The sequence below is a fragment of the Gadus chalcogrammus genome, chromosome 12, assembly GCF_026213295.1.
Source record: "Gadus chalcogrammus isolate NIFS_2021 chromosome 12, NIFS_Gcha_1.0, whole genome shotgun sequence".
Taxonomy (NCBI): Eukaryota; Metazoa; Chordata; class Actinopteri; order Gadiformes; family Gadidae; genus Gadus; species Gadus chalcogrammus.
Genome location: NC_079423.1, coordinates 26,995,187 through 27,012,412, shown reverse-complemented (window position 1 = coordinate 27,012,412; position 17,226 = coordinate 26,995,187). Strand labels below are relative to the sequence as shown.

At 44.7% G+C, this 17,226-nt stretch overlaps 1 protein-coding gene across 2 annotated transcripts; it reads left to right on the top strand.

The window, feature by feature from the left end:
- Positions 1-1,443: 1,443 nt before the first annotated feature.
- fyco1a (FYVE and coiled-coil domain autophagy adaptor 1a) lies at positions 1,444-17,057 on the top strand. Of its 2 annotated transcripts, none has more exons than XM_056603612.1 (18): positions 1,444-1,518; positions 2,567-2,682; positions 3,743-3,849; positions 3,986-4,111; positions 4,477-4,583; positions 4,990-5,133; positions 5,699-5,792; positions 6,306-8,780; positions 8,897-8,989; positions 9,076-9,194; positions 9,275-9,442; positions 10,406-10,558; positions 11,316-11,548; positions 12,469-12,622; positions 13,553-13,645; positions 13,918-14,128; positions 14,671-14,780; positions 15,436-17,057. In XM_056603612.1, exons 2-18 carry the CDS (start codon positions 2,622-2,624, stop codon positions 15,509-15,511), a joined length of 4,524 nt encoding a protein of 1,507 aa, XP_056459587.1. In that variant the 5' UTR covers positions 1,444-1,518; positions 2,567-2,621; the 3' UTR covers positions 15,512-17,057. The 2 variants fall into 2 exon arrangements, with proteins under 2 accessions (XP_056459587.1, XP_056459588.1); XM_056603613.1 differs by lacking the exon at positions 1,444-1,518 and adding an exon at positions 1,525-1,633.
- The last annotated feature ends 169 nt before the right edge of the window (positions 17,058-17,226 follow it).

The window sequence follows — 17,226 nt, the reverse complement described above, 5'->3', positions numbered from 1 at the left end:
ATTCCCAAAATGTTTGAATTCCTCCTATATGCATTGGCCAAACTGCACAACATCCTATGCATCGGGCCTAGAAAATAGACACCTCCCTTGTCCTCCTTCCCAGTTGCCCATTAACCTCCATGCATTTCCTCCTTCTCCGAATTCTCAATAGATAATACAGCGTTAATAATTTACGTCTTAGACATTATAGTTATTTCATATGTAGAGCAGTGAACTACTCATTGAATCAACTTGTCAATTTATTAATTTAACAGATTTAAAACAGACATAATAACATTATACACATTATAGCTTATGATATGAGCCATGTGCAAACAAATCCCTATAAAACTCATGGGTTAACATAGAGATTTGACATGCATGAGCACAATCGCAATCACTTCTACTCTTTTACATTAATGTGTTGGTGCTGCATGTTTGTGCTTTATGCTGCTTTATATGTTTATGCTGCATGTTTGTGCTTTATGCTGCTGTATATGGGCTTTTATTGTATGTGTTCTGCTCTAATCTATTGCAGTTTGCACTTTCCTATGATGTTTTATGTACGCTGCGTTTTATTGTCTGCATATTTTATTGTCTGTTTGCAATTGTCGACTCGTTCTTACCATGCGTTACTATATCTTCGGAGTCATCTTTATTGTTTTTTTAATCTTTGTTTTATGCATACATTCTATTTCTGTAATTTTAGGCTGCCTTTTGAATATCTGGCTGGGGACAACGGATATAAACTAGCCTCTTAGGCTAACTCTGGCTCACTTACAGTTTGACTGTTGATTAGTGTGCAATGTCCAGGAAATAAACCAATAGATAAATAAATACTCAGACAGTAAGCATCCATTAAAACATTTGACAGCAAGACCACTGTATGTGATTGTGGAATGCATTCATGAAGCAGGCAGTGTTTGACTGTAGTGTTAACTAGTTGACTTTAACATGTAAGTCAGTATGGGTAACTTTACTTAGCCTAGCATGAGCTTTGGTTTGTAATGTTACTATTCATTTATTATGTTTTTCTTTCATTATTATTATAATATATGTATTATTTTTTATTTCAGTTATTATAATCATCACCATCATTAACAATAACAATATTTTGTTTATTCAAATTAATATTAGTATAGTATTAGCAGGAGTTGTAGAAGGCCTACTAGTAATGCTTTGTATTTTCGTTTTGTATTATTTATTACTTATATTATATTATTTTGGATTCTTATGTTCTATGAAACCCAATAGAACTAAAGAACTATGTTTCAAAAATATATTTCATGTTACATGTTTCTGACCCCCTTTTTAAGAAGTAAAGTCACGTGACTCTAGTGTTTACCGTGCATCTACAACCACACTATGCCCCCCTACATCAGTCGTCCCGCCTCCCAACCTCAATACGATTGGAAGTCAAATGAAGTTGCGCTTCCTTAGTGGATGGCATAATGTCAATCAGTACATTTCTGAGACAAATAAACAGCACGTTAATATGAGCATAATATATGGGTTGTTATGGATGAGTCGTTCTTAAAAGTATGTCAAAGTTGTTGTTTAACTTTATATTGTAACCAAATTAACTTGAATTAGTAGCCTCTGTATCTAACAAATAACCCAATTCAAGCCTGTCATGTTGGTCTAACTTTGATAAGTATGTAGCGCTAATGTTGTAAGACGTTTTGCTATGTTTTGTTTTACTTCCGAATGCTGAAAGGTTATGATTTGACAATGCTATTGATTCAATGCTACGACCACTCTAGAAAAAATGTCTTTATCGTTAGTTAACCGTGTATTCCAGAGTAACCCCTACACTAATCTTTCCTTTGCGGAGCCTTTAACTAGTAGCCTACCTCACTATTCTCAAGAAGTGGTAATAAAGGCTATCCCTATGTACCCAAAAAGCATCGTCCATAGAGAACAATGTGATAGGAGAGCTTTTAAAGTTTGTTAAAGAAAATGTTTCCCTCAGTGTTAGATCGTATATAAAGGCCTCAAGTGGCCCTACTTCCAAATCTACAAAATGAGTTTGTAAAGCCAGAAAGGGAACACTGTTGGCCATATTACCTACAAATAATCAATGAAATACGTGAGTAGTTCAGAGAAGTAGTATAAAAACATGGTTTTCTTAAACAAAAAGAGACTACAAGGTTAAGTGAGGAGCCTTGATTTTAAATAATGATGACCAAGCATGTACTACGTCGGCTAGTTTATGACAAAGTATCATAATCCTTAAGGATTCATTGCTGCCTCATAACCCTCAGTTCTCCATGTAAACTGAAGAAGATCATAACCGAACATTATATTTAGTTATCTAATGCTATATCGCCATACCTTTCAGCTGCACCACCTATATCCTAACTTCCTTCTTTTTTTTTTTAAACAACCAAGGTGAATGAACACAATATTGTATTGCCATGACACAAAATGCTGTGTAGAGCATGGTTAGAACCGCTAATCAGAGTCACCCAAGGGTGCATGCTCAGAAAGCGCACTCATTTTGTGGCCAACAAGTACGCAGGATATACAGTTTGACCATTCATACCACTCCTTTGTCCCTGTCCCCCCCTTTGATTCTCTGATTCAGCACAGTGTCCAGTGACCCTGTGACCCCCTGTTGCCGCGGATACAGCGGTGAGGCCATGGCTGCCGGGGCGGTGGTCGGGGAGAATCAGCTACAGAGGATTATCAGAGATCTGCATGGTACGCCAGCTTTGACCTGTGTGTGTGTGTGTGTGTGTGTGTGTGTGTGTGTGTGTGTGTGTGTGTGTGTGTGTGTGTGTTGTGTGTGTGTGTGTGTGTGTGTGTGTGGTGTGTGTGTGTGTGTGTGTGTGTGTGCGTGATGCATACAACAATGCGTAGAGTGAGAGTGAATGGGGTGGGCTGGTGGTAGATTGTAGTCTGCTGCAGCCATGATGTGACAGAGGGGAATGATTGTCAAGAGTCGTAGAGGTTTGCCATGGGGCTACAACGATGTTAGCCGTGCTCTACAGAGAATTAGCACTCTGCTTGACCTGCCTGCCTGGGCTTCCTGATAGCTGGATCTGACTCCCAAGCAGCCTTGAGCTTGCCAGCTTGTGGCCAGATAGATTCTTTAGCGATGCAACAAGACTCAAGGTTGACCTTTAGGACGCGCCCAGGCTATGTGTCCTTCCAGCTTTTACGTTGGATAAGAGGCAAGTGACTCATGCGTAGGTTTTCTGTAAATCCTTCTGATAATGTGATATGTGTGGCTATCTTTGTGTTGATTGAACTATATGTAGTAAGGCAAGGCAAGTTTATTTATGAAGCACCATTTAAACACAAGGCTGGCTATTCATAGTGCTTTGCAAAGGGAGAGATGTTAAAACATCAATAGGACAATCATTAAAATATAGAAGAAAGGAGAACGGAAAATACCAGGGATAAATAATAAAATAATTCAATAGATGTATGATCCAGGCTTTTAGAAACAAAATGATCTGGACATTATACAAATCTTATTAAATTAACATTTGCACTGCAAACACTGCAAAGTTAGTGGTTTACAAAAATTCCTTTCATTTCTGACATGTCATTAGCCATGAGTTAATGCATTAAACCTTTTCTTAGTTTTTTTCTTAACTACTAACCTTTTTTAAGTGGCTCTTGATATAAGTGTTTGCTAAATGCCCTCAATGTAACTGTAAGCCTATTCAACTATCAATTTGGTTGATAAGTCCACACTCCTGAGTACCTTGGCTTTCAGAATTCATGTTTTGTCCTTGTGTTTCCTAAAAAACAGAGGCTGTGGCAGAGCTTGCCAAGGAGTACCGAGAAACTGGAGAGCCAATCACAGACGACAGTACCAACCTGCACAAATTCTCCTACAAACTAGAATATTTGTTGCAGGTTAGATTTATGCGTCGTACATAACGGACTCCTGTGCAATATTTAATCAGACACCATTAAAAAAAAAATAAAAATTTTGATTTGTGTCTGAAAGAATGTTTGATGTATGAGCTTCCCCTGAATGTCTGCCCTTCAGTTTGATCAGAAAGAGAAGACTACGTTACTGGGCACCAGAAAGGACTACTGGGACTTCTTCATCGACTGTCTCGCTAAGATCAAAGGAGCTAATGATGGCATCCGCTTTGTCAAATCCATCTCTGAGGTATTTAGTTGATGTTGTCCATCTGATTGTTTGTTTTCTTGTTCACAAAGACGCATCACTGTTTATTTTGTTTTTCTGTTTATAATGTACTGCCATTCCACCATCACTATTTCAATCATATTTTCTGCTATTACAGTCGATGTTCTTGAAAGGTATGGGCCACTTTGATATATTTTTCAGGGAATGTCCTCAGCTTAAGCTTTTAAGTCCACATTTTCGTCAGAAGATATGATGTGCCCAGGGCAAACTGTTAACAAATGAAATCTTTAAAATCTTTTTTCAATATGATATTCCAAGAAACACATAGAAATTAGTGTTTTCGATAAATGGATAAAAAACTGTTATCCTGACTGTTCTCCTGACAGCTGAAGACATCTCTGGGTAAGGGAAGAGCCTTTATCCGCTACTCTCTTGTACATCAACGCCTGGCCGACACGCTGCAACAGTGCTTAATGAACCAGAGGACCACCAGGTAGACCATGAAGTTATGCCATGCTCAGAAAGTATTCCTTTAATGAAATAGGGCTTAATGCTTTGTACGTTCATGGGGACACTGTAAGAGATGAAACTAACTGAATAACTAAATTACCAATGACCGAAATTTTAAAATAATATAAATAATCTTACTTGTGTTTCTGGGAAAGGTAATTTCCCTTTTTATACTTTCGATATACATAGATTGTCTTCTGCTCTGGTGTTTTACATAAATTCCCCTTTCTGCTCCTCAGACAAGTCAGTACTATAATTACGTGACAGTGTTATACAGTTAGTGGAGCTAATTTTCTGAGATGAATATACACTTCACACAATTCACGGGCGTATATTCATGTTCTGTCCAGCTTGCCTTGGCCAATGTCTGTCTTTCATTTCCTCCATAGTGACTGGTACTATGCCCGCAGTCCTCTTGTAAAGCCTCACCTTAGTGTCGATATCATCAGCCACCTGTACGAGCTCAATGAAGTCCAGTTTGACGTGGCATCGAGGGGTCATGACCTCGATGCATCATGGCCCACCTTTGCAAGGTTTGGTTTCTAATAAACACTTAATGTGTACTACACTCTCAACACCATGTAACAAATTCCAAACACTTCTTGTCGAAACTTCTATTATACTATTATAATCATGATTGTTGGTAACACTTTATAATAAGGTGCCATAATAAATAGCAAACTAGTCATTACCTAACCCTTTGTTAATATTTGTTAACAAAGTTAATATTTTTTTTTCACTGACCACAGAGTGTTGCTGGTTTGGGTTAGGGTTAGTGTCGTGTGTTACGGTTAGGGTTAGGGTCGTGTGTTAGCGTTAGGGCCCTGTGTTATGATTAGGGTTAGGGTTAGAGCCGTGTGTTAGGGTTAGGGCCGTGTGTTAGGGTTAGACAAACAACTAATCAATCAATATTTGATTAATGATGAAAAAACAATTAACTTCTGCCAATTAGATATTTTAGTAACAATTAACAAAAAATAGCAAACGGTTAGGTAATGACTAGTTTGCTATTTATTATGGCAACTTATTATAAAGTTTTACCTGAGTGTGCACACGGCGTCTGTTTAAAACCACTTGTTTCTGTGACCATCTAATTAGGAGGACACTCGGCAGTCCAAACTCACCAGGCCACATGTGGAAGCCGCCAAGCCGAAGCTCCAGCATTAACAGTCTGGCCAGCACCTACTCACAGGTAACCCACATCGGATCTCATGGAGGAAGCACTTGTATGCACAGATTTAAACTAGGTTACATCGCCCACGCTTAGTCGGCGATGCCAATACTGATGCAGTTCTTTATCGATTTCCGAAGGTAGGACTTAGAGCTCTACACTCGTTGTTCTTGGCCAGGTGCCATTTTGATGGAATGTTGCTTCTGCATTAATGGTGCTGAACAGCTCCTAATATTCCGGTTTTGGAGCATGGTTCATGCTACTTTAGATTCTCATGACCGCCCATGTGTTGTCTTACTTGCCACACTCGTATGAGTTGTATGTACGAAACAAAATAACGATCAAGTTAAGAGAAACATACGCGTGTGTGTTCTTGAATTGATTCCTATTGTCTGTTCCATGCTTTCAGCAACCCGCTATTGTTATTCTTATGATTTTACTGATCAAGCACTTTTCTCCTATGTGTATTTCTCGTTCTCTCACTCCGGTGTGTATATTTCCTTCCCCCATCCGATGCATCTCGCCACCATTCAGCAAGCACACGAGCTCCCCTTGAGCCCTGATTATGGCCAGAGCCTGCTGAGTGAGCTGGATGAGTCTCTGGCTTCTTGCGGCGAAGACGTGAGTGCAGTGGAGCACCTTCGCCTGGAGCTGGACCAGTCGGAGCTGAGGCAGCAAGGGCTCTTGAGCAGAGTGCAGCAGCTAGGGGAAGAGGCTGGGGAGCTCAGGGGGGTTGTGGCGGAGCTCCAGAGGCAGCTCGATGTGTCTCTAGGGGCACAGGAGGACCACCAGAACCTGCAGGCAGCACTCAAGGCTCTGGAGGGTAGAGAGGAGACCCTTTCCAGAGAGCTGGAGGTACTCAGGAGTGTGGAGCGAGCCAGAGAAACCGAGCAACGCCTCCTCCTGGATAAATTAGCAGCTGCAGAGGGAAAGAGCATGGAGCTTCTGGCCAAGTTGGATGGCGTGCTTAATGAGAAGGGCCAGCAGGCGTCCAGTCACTTTGATTCGGCGCAAAAGATACACGAACTGCTGGACAGATTAAAAGAGGCTGAGAGCGGGAAGATGGAGGCTGTCTCTGATATGGAGGACAAGAAAAGGCAGGTAGAAAGATTAGAAGAGGAGCTAAAAGTCAAAGATGTAGCCCTGAAAGACAGAGAGGTTCAACTCGGAGAGTTAGTCACAACTACGTCTGAGGAGACAGCTCAATTAAAGGCAAGCGTGCTGGAAGAGTGCAATACCAAAGAAAACTTGGCAGAAAAGTTAGCCATGAAAGATAACGAGGCCTGCAACTTGCAAAGAAAACTTGAAGATCTCCAAAGATTGTTTGAGGAGAAAGATAGGCAGGTAGTGGAAGTCAAAGAAAAAGCAAGAGCTGATGAGCAGAGCACAATTGTCCTAAAGGAGTCTTTGGAAGGAGAGGTCGATGCAATAAAGGAACTGCTAATGATTAAAGAGGCAGAACTGACTTCCAGCAGCAAAACTCTTCAACGGCTGGAATCCGAGAAGGACAGCCTAACCCTGGAGAGAGACAGCCTAACCACAGGCAACTCTGAACTGGAGACAAGTGTGAAGGAGCATTCCAAGAAGACGGAAGACTACAAGACACAGTGCACTAATCTCATGGAGATCAACGAGAACCTCCTGTCCACAGTGAAGAGGAACGAGGAGTTCAAAAAGGAAATGGTGGCAAACAGGGGGGCACTGGAGGCCGAGTTGGCTTCTTTAAGGGCCTCCGATAAACAACTCAGAAGCCAGCTGGATGACGCCAAGGTGAGTGTGGACGATAAAGAGAAGAGGTTGCGTCAGGAAAATCGCTCGCTGGACGAGAGTCTGCAGCGGGCTGCCATGGCGGCGCAGCTCTCTGAGACGACCTCCAAGCGCCTGGAGCAGGAGAACCAAGCTCTCCGAGAGGACCGGGCCACTGTGAGCGCAGCCCTCAGCTCCATGCAGGCAGAGCTGAAGTCATTCAGTGGGCAGATGGGAGAGTTGGAGAAGAGCCTCGGAACGTCACGCAAGAACGAAGCCGCTCTCCAAGAGCAGGGGAGGGCCAAGGAGGCCCAGCTGGAGAGTAAGGAGAGTGAACTTAAAGAGCTCCACGCCAAAGTGAAAACGAAGGAGAACAGGGAGAAGGAGCTGAAGAAAGCGAAAGCAAAAGCAGAAGCAGCCCTAGCGAGACAAAGTGAAGTGATCGAGAGACTCAGCACAGAGAAACTGGCGGTGGAGGAATCCCAGCTGGAAAGATCCAGCCGGCATGCCAGGGAGAACCAGGGCGTGGTGGAGAAACTGGTGTTGGCCGAGGGCCAGCTTGAAGTGAACATGAAAGACGTGGCCAGGCTCCAATCAGAGGTCCTCGATCTGAGGGTACAGCTGCAGCGGGCCGGAGAAGAGAACCTCAAGTGTCAAACCAAACTGGAGGTGACGGAGGGCCAAAGAGGCGAGTTCATGAGCCTCACTGAGCAGCTCCAAGCTCACACGGAGGCCCTAAATCAGAGCCACGTGGCTGAGCTGCTCGGCTGCAAACAGAAGGAAGAGGTGCTGATCGAAGAGCAGGTCCGCCAGGCCGCTGGCCACGCACAAGAGCTCGCCACGCTCAAGGCGGAGAACGCGAGGCTGGGCCTGGAGAGCGGCGAGACACGGGAAGGCGTCTACAGGGCCAACACCGAGATGGCGGAGCTGGGGATGACCATCTGTAGGCTGACCGCCGAGAAGGAGGAGGCCAGGGAGCGCTGGACCAAGGAGGCGGTCAAGATCGAAGAGCTGCAGGACGGAGCCACCAGAGAGGTGGAGAGGCTGGAGGCCTGCCTGGCTGCCCTGCGCCAGGAGAACGCGAGCCTGAGGGAAAGGCTGAGCCAGGTGGAGAGCCTGCCGCGGGCCGTCGTCGAGCTCCAGCAGCAGCTGGGGAAGGCCGAGGGTCACGTGCAGACGCTTCAGCACGCCAGCCGAGAGGAGATGGACGCCGTCAGGTTCCAGATCAGCTCTGAGAGCATGAGTCACCAGAATCAACTGAAGGTGAGTGAGGCTGAGCTGCGATACAAACATGCATGCGGGTCAGCTTCCCGGTCCGGTTTACATGGATCCATTGTGCATCGGTTGTGACTGTGAGTTTTTGGGGTCTTTTCATTCAGAGTGTGAATGAACAGCTGACTACTGTCAAAGCCCAGTTACACTCAGAGTCGGAGACAGTGTCCAGGCTGCAGGGACAAGTGTCTGAACTAGAGGTCAGTGTATTCCACGATACTTATCTACAACAACCCCTAATTAAATTCCGTCTGAAATGCTTCAATGTGTTTTTCTTTCAACGAAGGCTGTGAACGAGAAACATGCTCACCTCATGGTGGAGAAGGATTCCCACATCACCAAGTGTGAGGCCACCATGCGCCACAACGAGTGCGAGATGCAGCAGCTGAAGGAGGCGGTGAGCAGGTGGGTGTTCACCCGTCCGTCGACCACACACCCCGATTGTCACCGGCAGTTCCCTAACCCTCCCGCGTCTCCCACGGCAGCACTGAGGAGGCGCTCACGGCCTTGCGCACCGTCTCGGAGGAGCTAAGGGAGCGGCTGGAGAAGACGGAGGCTGAGAAGCAGAGCGATCACCAGAAGATGACCGCTGAGATTGAGGACCTCAGCGGAACCAAGACCACCCTAGAGGAGCGCCTCATCGAACTCCTGAGGTGCGGGATGAAACCAGCAAATATAGTCCTATAGATAAGACTGTAGATCACGTCTGAGATTTGTAAAGAGAGCAAGGTGAGATGGCTTCCCCAAACCAATCGCAAAAGAGCTGCCATAGACAGTCAGGAATAATAATTGACTTAAAGTGAGGCAGCTGCAGTCTCTGGGGATATTCCCTAACGTTTCACAATCACTCATCGCTAACGGATGGCGAAGCCTTTTCAAACATCATGCAATCCAATTATCCTTCTTGAATAATCTTGAATCTGATCAGAACAATTAAACCACATGGGTGCCGATCATTTGTTTTGTATATCCCCTTCAAAGGTTGCTGATTGGTTTGGTGTGGCAGGCCCGGCAGACCTGCAGGCCTTTATTCGCCTCTTGATTGCTCATAGGGAGAGGGATGTCTGGTGTTCTTTTAAAATGCCCTGGCACTGCTGGGAGCTCCACTTGACAAAGTGGTAGGGAGGAGAGGGTCGTTAGAAAAGACAGGCTTCAAAGAGAGAGAGAGAGAGAGAGAGAGAGAGAGAGAGAGAGAGAGAGAGAGAGAGAGAGAGAGAGAGAGAGAGAGAGAGAGAGAGAGAGAGAGAGAGAGAGAGAGAGAGAGAGAGAGAGAGAGAGAGAGAGAGAGAGAGAGAGAGAGAGAGAGAGAGAGAGAGAGAGAGAGAGAGAGAGAGAGAGAGAGAGAGAGAGAGAGAGAACAATAGGTTTGTGGTAGAACCGAATATTTTACCCAATTCAACTTATGAGGAAAGTTATAAAACACATAATTAAAGCATTTTGGGTTTAGTCTTATGGCATCTAGACTAGCACTACTAATATATACATATATATATATTTGTATATATATATATAAAAAAAAAAAAAAAGATATATTTTCTTTTAGATCAACCAAAAGGGTTTTGCCTTACTTAAAACCATATCATAAACAGGTTCCTCTGCCCTCTTCTTTGGTGCAGGGACAAGGACGCTCTGTGGCAGAAGTCTGACGCGCTGGAGTTTGAGCAGAAGCTGCGGGCGGAGGAGCGCTGGTGGCTGGTGGACAAAGAGGCCACCAACTGTCTGGACTGCCGGGGCCACTTCACCTGGTACCTGCGCAGACACCACTGCAGGTGGGCACCGGGCGGGGTCCCCCCAGGGGTCACTTTGGTAGAAGCCACCCGATGCTCTGGGCAACCGTGTGCGGAGTCAATGCTGGAGTCGCTTGTGTCGCTGCTGCTCTGCAGAGATCGGCGAGAGATTCTGAGTGTAGGTTAGGTTGTACCAGCGCGCCCCGGCTACCCTGAACAACGCTACTCGCATCAGAAAGATCTGTTGTTCAGGGTAGCCGGGATGTGGTGTTCAGGGTAGATGGGATAAATGTACAGTTAAATTGTTGTCCTTTTGAAAGATAAATTGCATAAAGGTCTTGGCTAGTATTGAGCATCGAGCTGTTTCAAGCTCAATACATAAAGTTAAATGAACCCATGCTAGGCAAATCGTTGAGACGGTTTAGCACATACAGTATGTACTATTTTTCAGGAAATGTTGCTGCTCCGATTGACCGTAAAGGTCATGATAAACAGAAACGGAGACAGAGATTTGTTCCCTAATAGCCTTCGTAGGAGCCTTATCTAACTCCTTTACCAGACCTAATCTGTCCCACGGTGCAGAGTTGATCATTAAGTAACAAAGTCCGCACTGAGTCTGACTCAGTGTATCAATATAGGGCGCTGTGCCAAACCACCGCGAGCAGAGTTGATCTTTAAGTAACAAAGTCCGCACTGAGTCTGACTCAGTGTATCAATATATACTGAGTCTGACGCAGTGTATCAATGTGGGGCGCTGTGCCAAACCACCGCAAGCCTCAACGGTGAACTCGTTCTGCAGGTTGTGCGGCCGCATCTTCTGCTACTACTGCAGCAACAACTTCGTGACGACCAAGCACAGCGGGAAGAAGGAGCGCTGCTGCAGGGAATGCTACAGCCAGCACGGGGACGTGGTGGAGCGCTTCACCCGGGCAGAGCTGGGCCCGGCCGAGGCCCAGACACCACCCGACGCCGGGGCCGGGCCGGAGTCGCACCCGCAGCCCGCCCCGTACAAACCCACCCCCAGGGTGACAGGTGACTGGGCACGCTGTGTGCACGCAACGCACCGTTCACCCGTGTGTGCTGTGTATACCACACACACTGTTCGCCCGCGTGTACTGTGTCTTCACTTTTCACTATTCTCTACTGTGCATGCAATTTTTTTTTATGTCTTTATTTATTTCACATATTTATATTTTTATATGCCATCCACTATTCAATGTTATATTCCCTAATATATATTAATATACCTTTCACTGTTATATTCACTATATTCATATTAGAATCACTATTGTTTATACTTTATACACTATATACTAGAATAGTCACTATTTTAAACTGTTAACACTATATGCCAATCATTCCCGTACCCGAGCAAGCAACAACATTAGCTTTAGCTGTGATTTATGACCGCTCCACTCCAGGATGTGTTCCTTGTTTGTGTATCCGTTTCACTTTCCTCAGTTTTATTCCTCTGTTTTTTTTTTTTTAATGTTCCTCTAAAGCTGATGTACAGTCATTTCGAATCCCCTACACCCAAAACACATTTCCTAAACACAACCCACCGTCAACCGCTTTTCTAATCACAAACCGAGGAAAACAACTGAGACGCTGTATGGAGGAACGTTGCTACAGAAAGGGGGAGAAATTCTTAATTCCAATTCCTCTTTCTGCTATAATTGATGTTCCAGTTGTGCTCTTGTTTTCGAAAGAAAGGGGAAATGGCAAAACAATCCAATGTCGTTCAATTCCCTTATTGTAACTGACTGTGCTGTAAAGAGTATCAGTGTATAGCACTTCTCCAAAAAAAGGCTTCTTCCAAAGGCTGCGTCCATCTACCTCCTGACCAGTAGAATAAGGGTATAACATGCTTACATTGCATATGTTTGCATATGTTTTCTCTCTCAGGAGAACAATGTTTCACTCAGTCCCCTCACTCTTCACCTAATGTGTAGTGTCGGAGCCGGCTTCCCGACCGGAGGAGGGGGCGTTCGACATCATCACGGAGGAGGAGGTGAACGGGGTCTACGACAGCGACACGGTCTCCCAGACCACCGGAGGCTCCCCGGAGAGCGACCAGGACAGGAGACCCCCAGGGCCGGTGGACATGTCAGTATGCTTCATGGAGACCGTGGCTTGATTCATAGCGAAACTCTAGATAGATACGGGCATGGTTATCTCAGTCAGAATGCTATGTGGACGGACTGAAATTTGCATACTTTTTTGTAGAGGCTCACATAAATTCACACACACACACACACACACACACACACACACACACACACACACACACACACACACACACACACACACACACACACACACACACACACACACACAAGGAACTCACACAGACGTGTGTGTGTGTTCCTTGTTCCTCATTTGAACTGTGCTTTGGGAAACCATAAATCACATGCTGCAATGTCTGCGTTGACAGTAAATAAAAAACGAATTCCCCCGATGCAATCAGACACATGACAGTGATAAGACATTTTTTAATGATGACAACAATAAGGTTATCGCCCTGGAACTGGTTTTCCATGAGAGACTTCGGAGGAATCGGGGCATTCATCATGTGGTTGACGCCAAAGATTAATCCTTCATCACACATTTATGAAATGTGACACATACAGTCCTGTTCATTGTTCTATTATGAGACAGCATTCAATCCAAAATATGTCAGTCTTTGGCCCCTGGCCAGGGATCAGGGTCAACCAACAACGAATGAGAAGACCTGACCGAATGTCCAGCAACGGAGTGGCTGGACATGAATTTGGCAGTCAAAGGATGATAGTTTATTCAGAAACTAAAACAATCAGAGCTCCGCTCTCTTTGTTTCAGTTTTGACGATTGAAAATGTTTCAGCGTCTGTTGCGACGCTCTTCTTTATCATTTGCTTCTGGAAATTTGTTTGTCGAAACTGAGAGCAAAAAACAATTATGATTATTTCTTTCTCCCGAAAAATGTGGATGTTATTCCATAACAGTCACACAGAGAACGTGCGGGTCGCTGATGATGACATTGTGACTCTCTTCCTAGTGGCACCGGGGACATGACCCCAGACGACCCTGAAGACCGCGTGGCCACGGTTCAGGACTCCGAGATCAACCTCCTCAGATCGGGAGAAGTCACGTGAGTCTGTCACGCACACGTGCTGTTGGTTTTCCATCTGTCTCATCTGTCTGACTCATCTGTCACGCACACGCACATAAAAAACAACAACCAACGGCCTTATTCCTATTCCTCATCTATATACCATCTTGGTTTGCACGCCAGTTTGGTGCGGGTAACTGAATGTGGCGTTAAGACCAAAAGATGCACCCAAGATGGCCACTGGTTGAGTGAGACACACGGTAGGGTCGACGTGGCGCTGAGTCTGTTCCATGACCGCGTGCGTTCCCCAGGGCGGCGGTGGCCCTCGGCATCGACGACATCGCCCACTTCGGGGACAGCTCCAGGGAGCTCTTTGTCAAGGGGAGCTGCTACAGCCTGATCAGCATCGCCGTGGGCGACCGCGGGCCCAGCATCGGCTGGGTCTTCTCCTCGGATCCCAAGAGCATCTCCTTCAGCGTGGTGTACCGAGAGGGCCCCGACACGCCCGTGGAGCAGGCCAAGGTAAACATGTGGGTGTGTAGGGGAAACCAACGAGAAAAACAATGACGTGGCAGGGGAACTTTGATGCCCTTTTGTAAAAGCAAATAAACTGACTCATAGGGGAACTAGTATCGGACCTTAGAATGAATGAATCACATGTTCTAGAAATGTGTAAATGGTTCAAGAGTGCCCCCTACAGAGCACACACACAAACCATGGTGAACGTTTTTCAGAGGTTGAAATTCCTATTCAGTGGAATCAACACACAGGTCAAAGACCACTTTGTGTTGCCTGAGAGCAAGGCATTAACAGACATGGCATCAAGACTGACAGGCTTAGAGGTTCGATCCGAACATGGACCACCCATGCTAAGAAAGTATTTGTAGGCAGGATTGTCGACACTTTGTGATTGAAGCATTCACCAAATGCCCTGTATTTATGAAGCGTGTAGCGACAGCAGGTTGCGATGCTACTCACTAGGTAGCAGGAGGAAGGGGGATTGCTGAGGATGACGGCCCCTGTTGAGGGGGTGTCTGTAAACGCTCTTGCTTTGCCCTGCCCAGGTTCTGATCCCGCTGACCCGCTGCAACTCTCACAGGGAGACCATCCAGGGGCAGCTGAAGGTGAGGAACCCAGGCCTCTACACCCTGGTGTTCGACAACTCCTTCTCAAGGTGAGACCCCTGCGCCCCACCCACGGTCCACACACACTCACAGTCCACACTAGGGTTGCCGTGGTGTGGACATTTTCACACCGAGTAATACACATGTGTCAACACCGGTATAACCGAGTATAAACGGTTTAAACTTTGGCACGAGGTCTACCGCCATCTTCTCCGTCAACTCTCCTCTCACACTCGGTGACAGCGGCTTATAGAAAGTCTTATAGCGTTCTATATATAATAGTATAATATAATTGTATGTATAATATCACGGCCAAAAGCTCTGTGTGCCTCCGGATGGCCGTGGCGCGGGGAGCTCTCGTAAGGATTGGGCTTCGCAGGGTTTGTTTACCGGCGTTGCTATGGTTACCGGTCTTGTAAGGAAGCGCGCCAATTCTCGGCGCGCCAATTCTCTTCCGCACAGAGCAGAACTGTGGCCTATTCTACACATTTTAATTTTCTTATTTATAATTATATTATTCATTTTTACTGAATTTTCTTTTTATTACTGAAAAACAAAACAAAAAAAAAACGGTGTTGCCGGTGTGCAACACCGAGTAATCGGTGTTGGCCTCAACACCGGAGCAGATGTTCTGTTGTGGGGCCGTGCCTTGTTGCAAGCGTCTGATTGACAGGCCTTTCATCGGCACGACTACTCTCCCAACAGGTTCATCGGCAAGAAGGTCCTCTACCACCTCACCATCGAGAAGCCTGTGATCTACGACGGCAGCGACTTCCCCTGACCCCGCGGACCCCTCTCCGGGACACCGGGTTTGAAGTTTCAGCACGCTGTTTCTTTAGCTATAATCATTTACGATCTGCTTTTAAGGAGTAGTTTGTGTTCTTTTAAAGAAATTATCCATTTCATGGAGGCCCTGTTACGTTTTTTTTGTCGTCTGCCGAATGAATTGACTTAATAGGAACGTGGAAATTATGAATGCTGATTTTATAGGTTTTTAAAAGGTACACCAAGTAGTTCTCCTCGACCACTTTGGTCATCTATTCTATTGATGAATAAGGATCCCCTAGGTGGTAACTTGCTTTCTCTTCTCAGGGATTTCTCCTGAATGCAAATGATTACTTTATAATACTAATAACAAAAACAACAAACCCTGATAGAATGTCACACTCCCTACACTACAGTTTTCCCCCATGACGGCAGAGTTAACGTGTTGCTTTGCATTAATGCCATGTGGATAGTTGTCTCAAGAGAAGCAGGATGAAGTCAGATGTGTAGCATCGTGGAATGAGCACACAAGCTCTGATAATCATATTATAATATCTGAACCTGATAATATCCCAAAAAGCCGTTGAGTGGCTGTTGGCACGACGGAGTGCAACAGGAAAGGCTGTCACAAAACATTGAGTCAGTCCACAGGAGGAGGGGTTTTAACATTTTTATCAATGGTGTGTCGCACAAGATACTTTGACTCTCTGGTGGCGCTTAACAGCTCTTCAGTTGGCAGTAATTGTTGTTCTGACTTGCAAACACTCTAAAGACTCTAAAGGTTAGATAATATTTTCTGGAAATATAATTGGGATTTTTAGTAGTAGTATTTTTATAAGTACTCATTGCAGTTGATAGGGTCATAAATGGGCTGATGACGATGGAGCATTTGCCAAATCATTTAAATGATGAGATTTTTCTATTTATAGCTATAATACAGAGCAGGTAATCTAACCAAAGTATTACAATACAATAAGCCATTTTATTATTGCAAAGACGATGCCTTAATAAAAGAGACTTAATACTGTCCACAATATCTTTATTAAGCAACATCTTGAGGTCCTGAACCTCACTACAGGTTGTTGCTTCTTTTGATTTTTTGTATTTGATGTGTACAATTATTTTGGACATCTTTCATATACTTTTTACACACAGGGATCACAATGCATTTTATGTTGATTACTATTTCTAAGCAATAGGAAAATTGTGGAAAACAGAGCTTATTTTTTAACTGTTTTTGTAACTTATGTCTTATACTCCGTTTGGTGTGATTTAGTAGAAATGTATACCAAGTTTAATAATTGTGCATGAAGGAATTAAAAAAAAGGTTTTGTCTTATAAAATTACATGAAAATTATGATATTTTACGATAAAGCAGATTTTCTATTTTTGTTTTTGACTATAAGATGTAGGCTACATGATCCATGTTCCCTTTTACTGATCTATGCAACTGTAAAATGTACTACAACGATCCAAAAACGAACTGTGTAAACCAATAAAAGGGAGGAAAATATGTGCTCTTGTTTGACCTTTTAAGAATAATGAATGAAATAAATGCTTGTGAATATTTACTACCAGTTTTCTCGTGACCTTTTGGTCTCCCAACGCCACTGAAACCCCACCACCTCTCGGCTTCAGAGAGGGGTAAACAGGTTACCAACCAATAGGTAGCCTATCTACCGTTGAGGTTTGGATAGCTCTGATTCGAAATCGTGTGTCGGTTCCATCGCG

What these genes read in the sequence shown, in the direction of transcription:
- fyco1a (XM_056603612.1), top strand. Translation starts at nt 2,622, where the DNA reads ATGGCTGCCGGGGCGGTGGTCGGGGAGAATCAGCTACAGAGGATTATC. An exon ending in ATGAACCAGAGGACCACCAG is followed by an intron (nt 4,584 to 4,989) that starts GTAGACCATGAA and finishes TTTCCTCCATAG; the next exon opens with TGACTGGTACTATGCCCGCA. An exon ending in CCCCCAGGGCCGGTGGACAT is followed by an intron (nt 12,623 to 13,552) that starts GTCAGTATGCTT and finishes CTCTCTTCCTAG; the next exon opens with TGGCACCGGGGACATGACCC.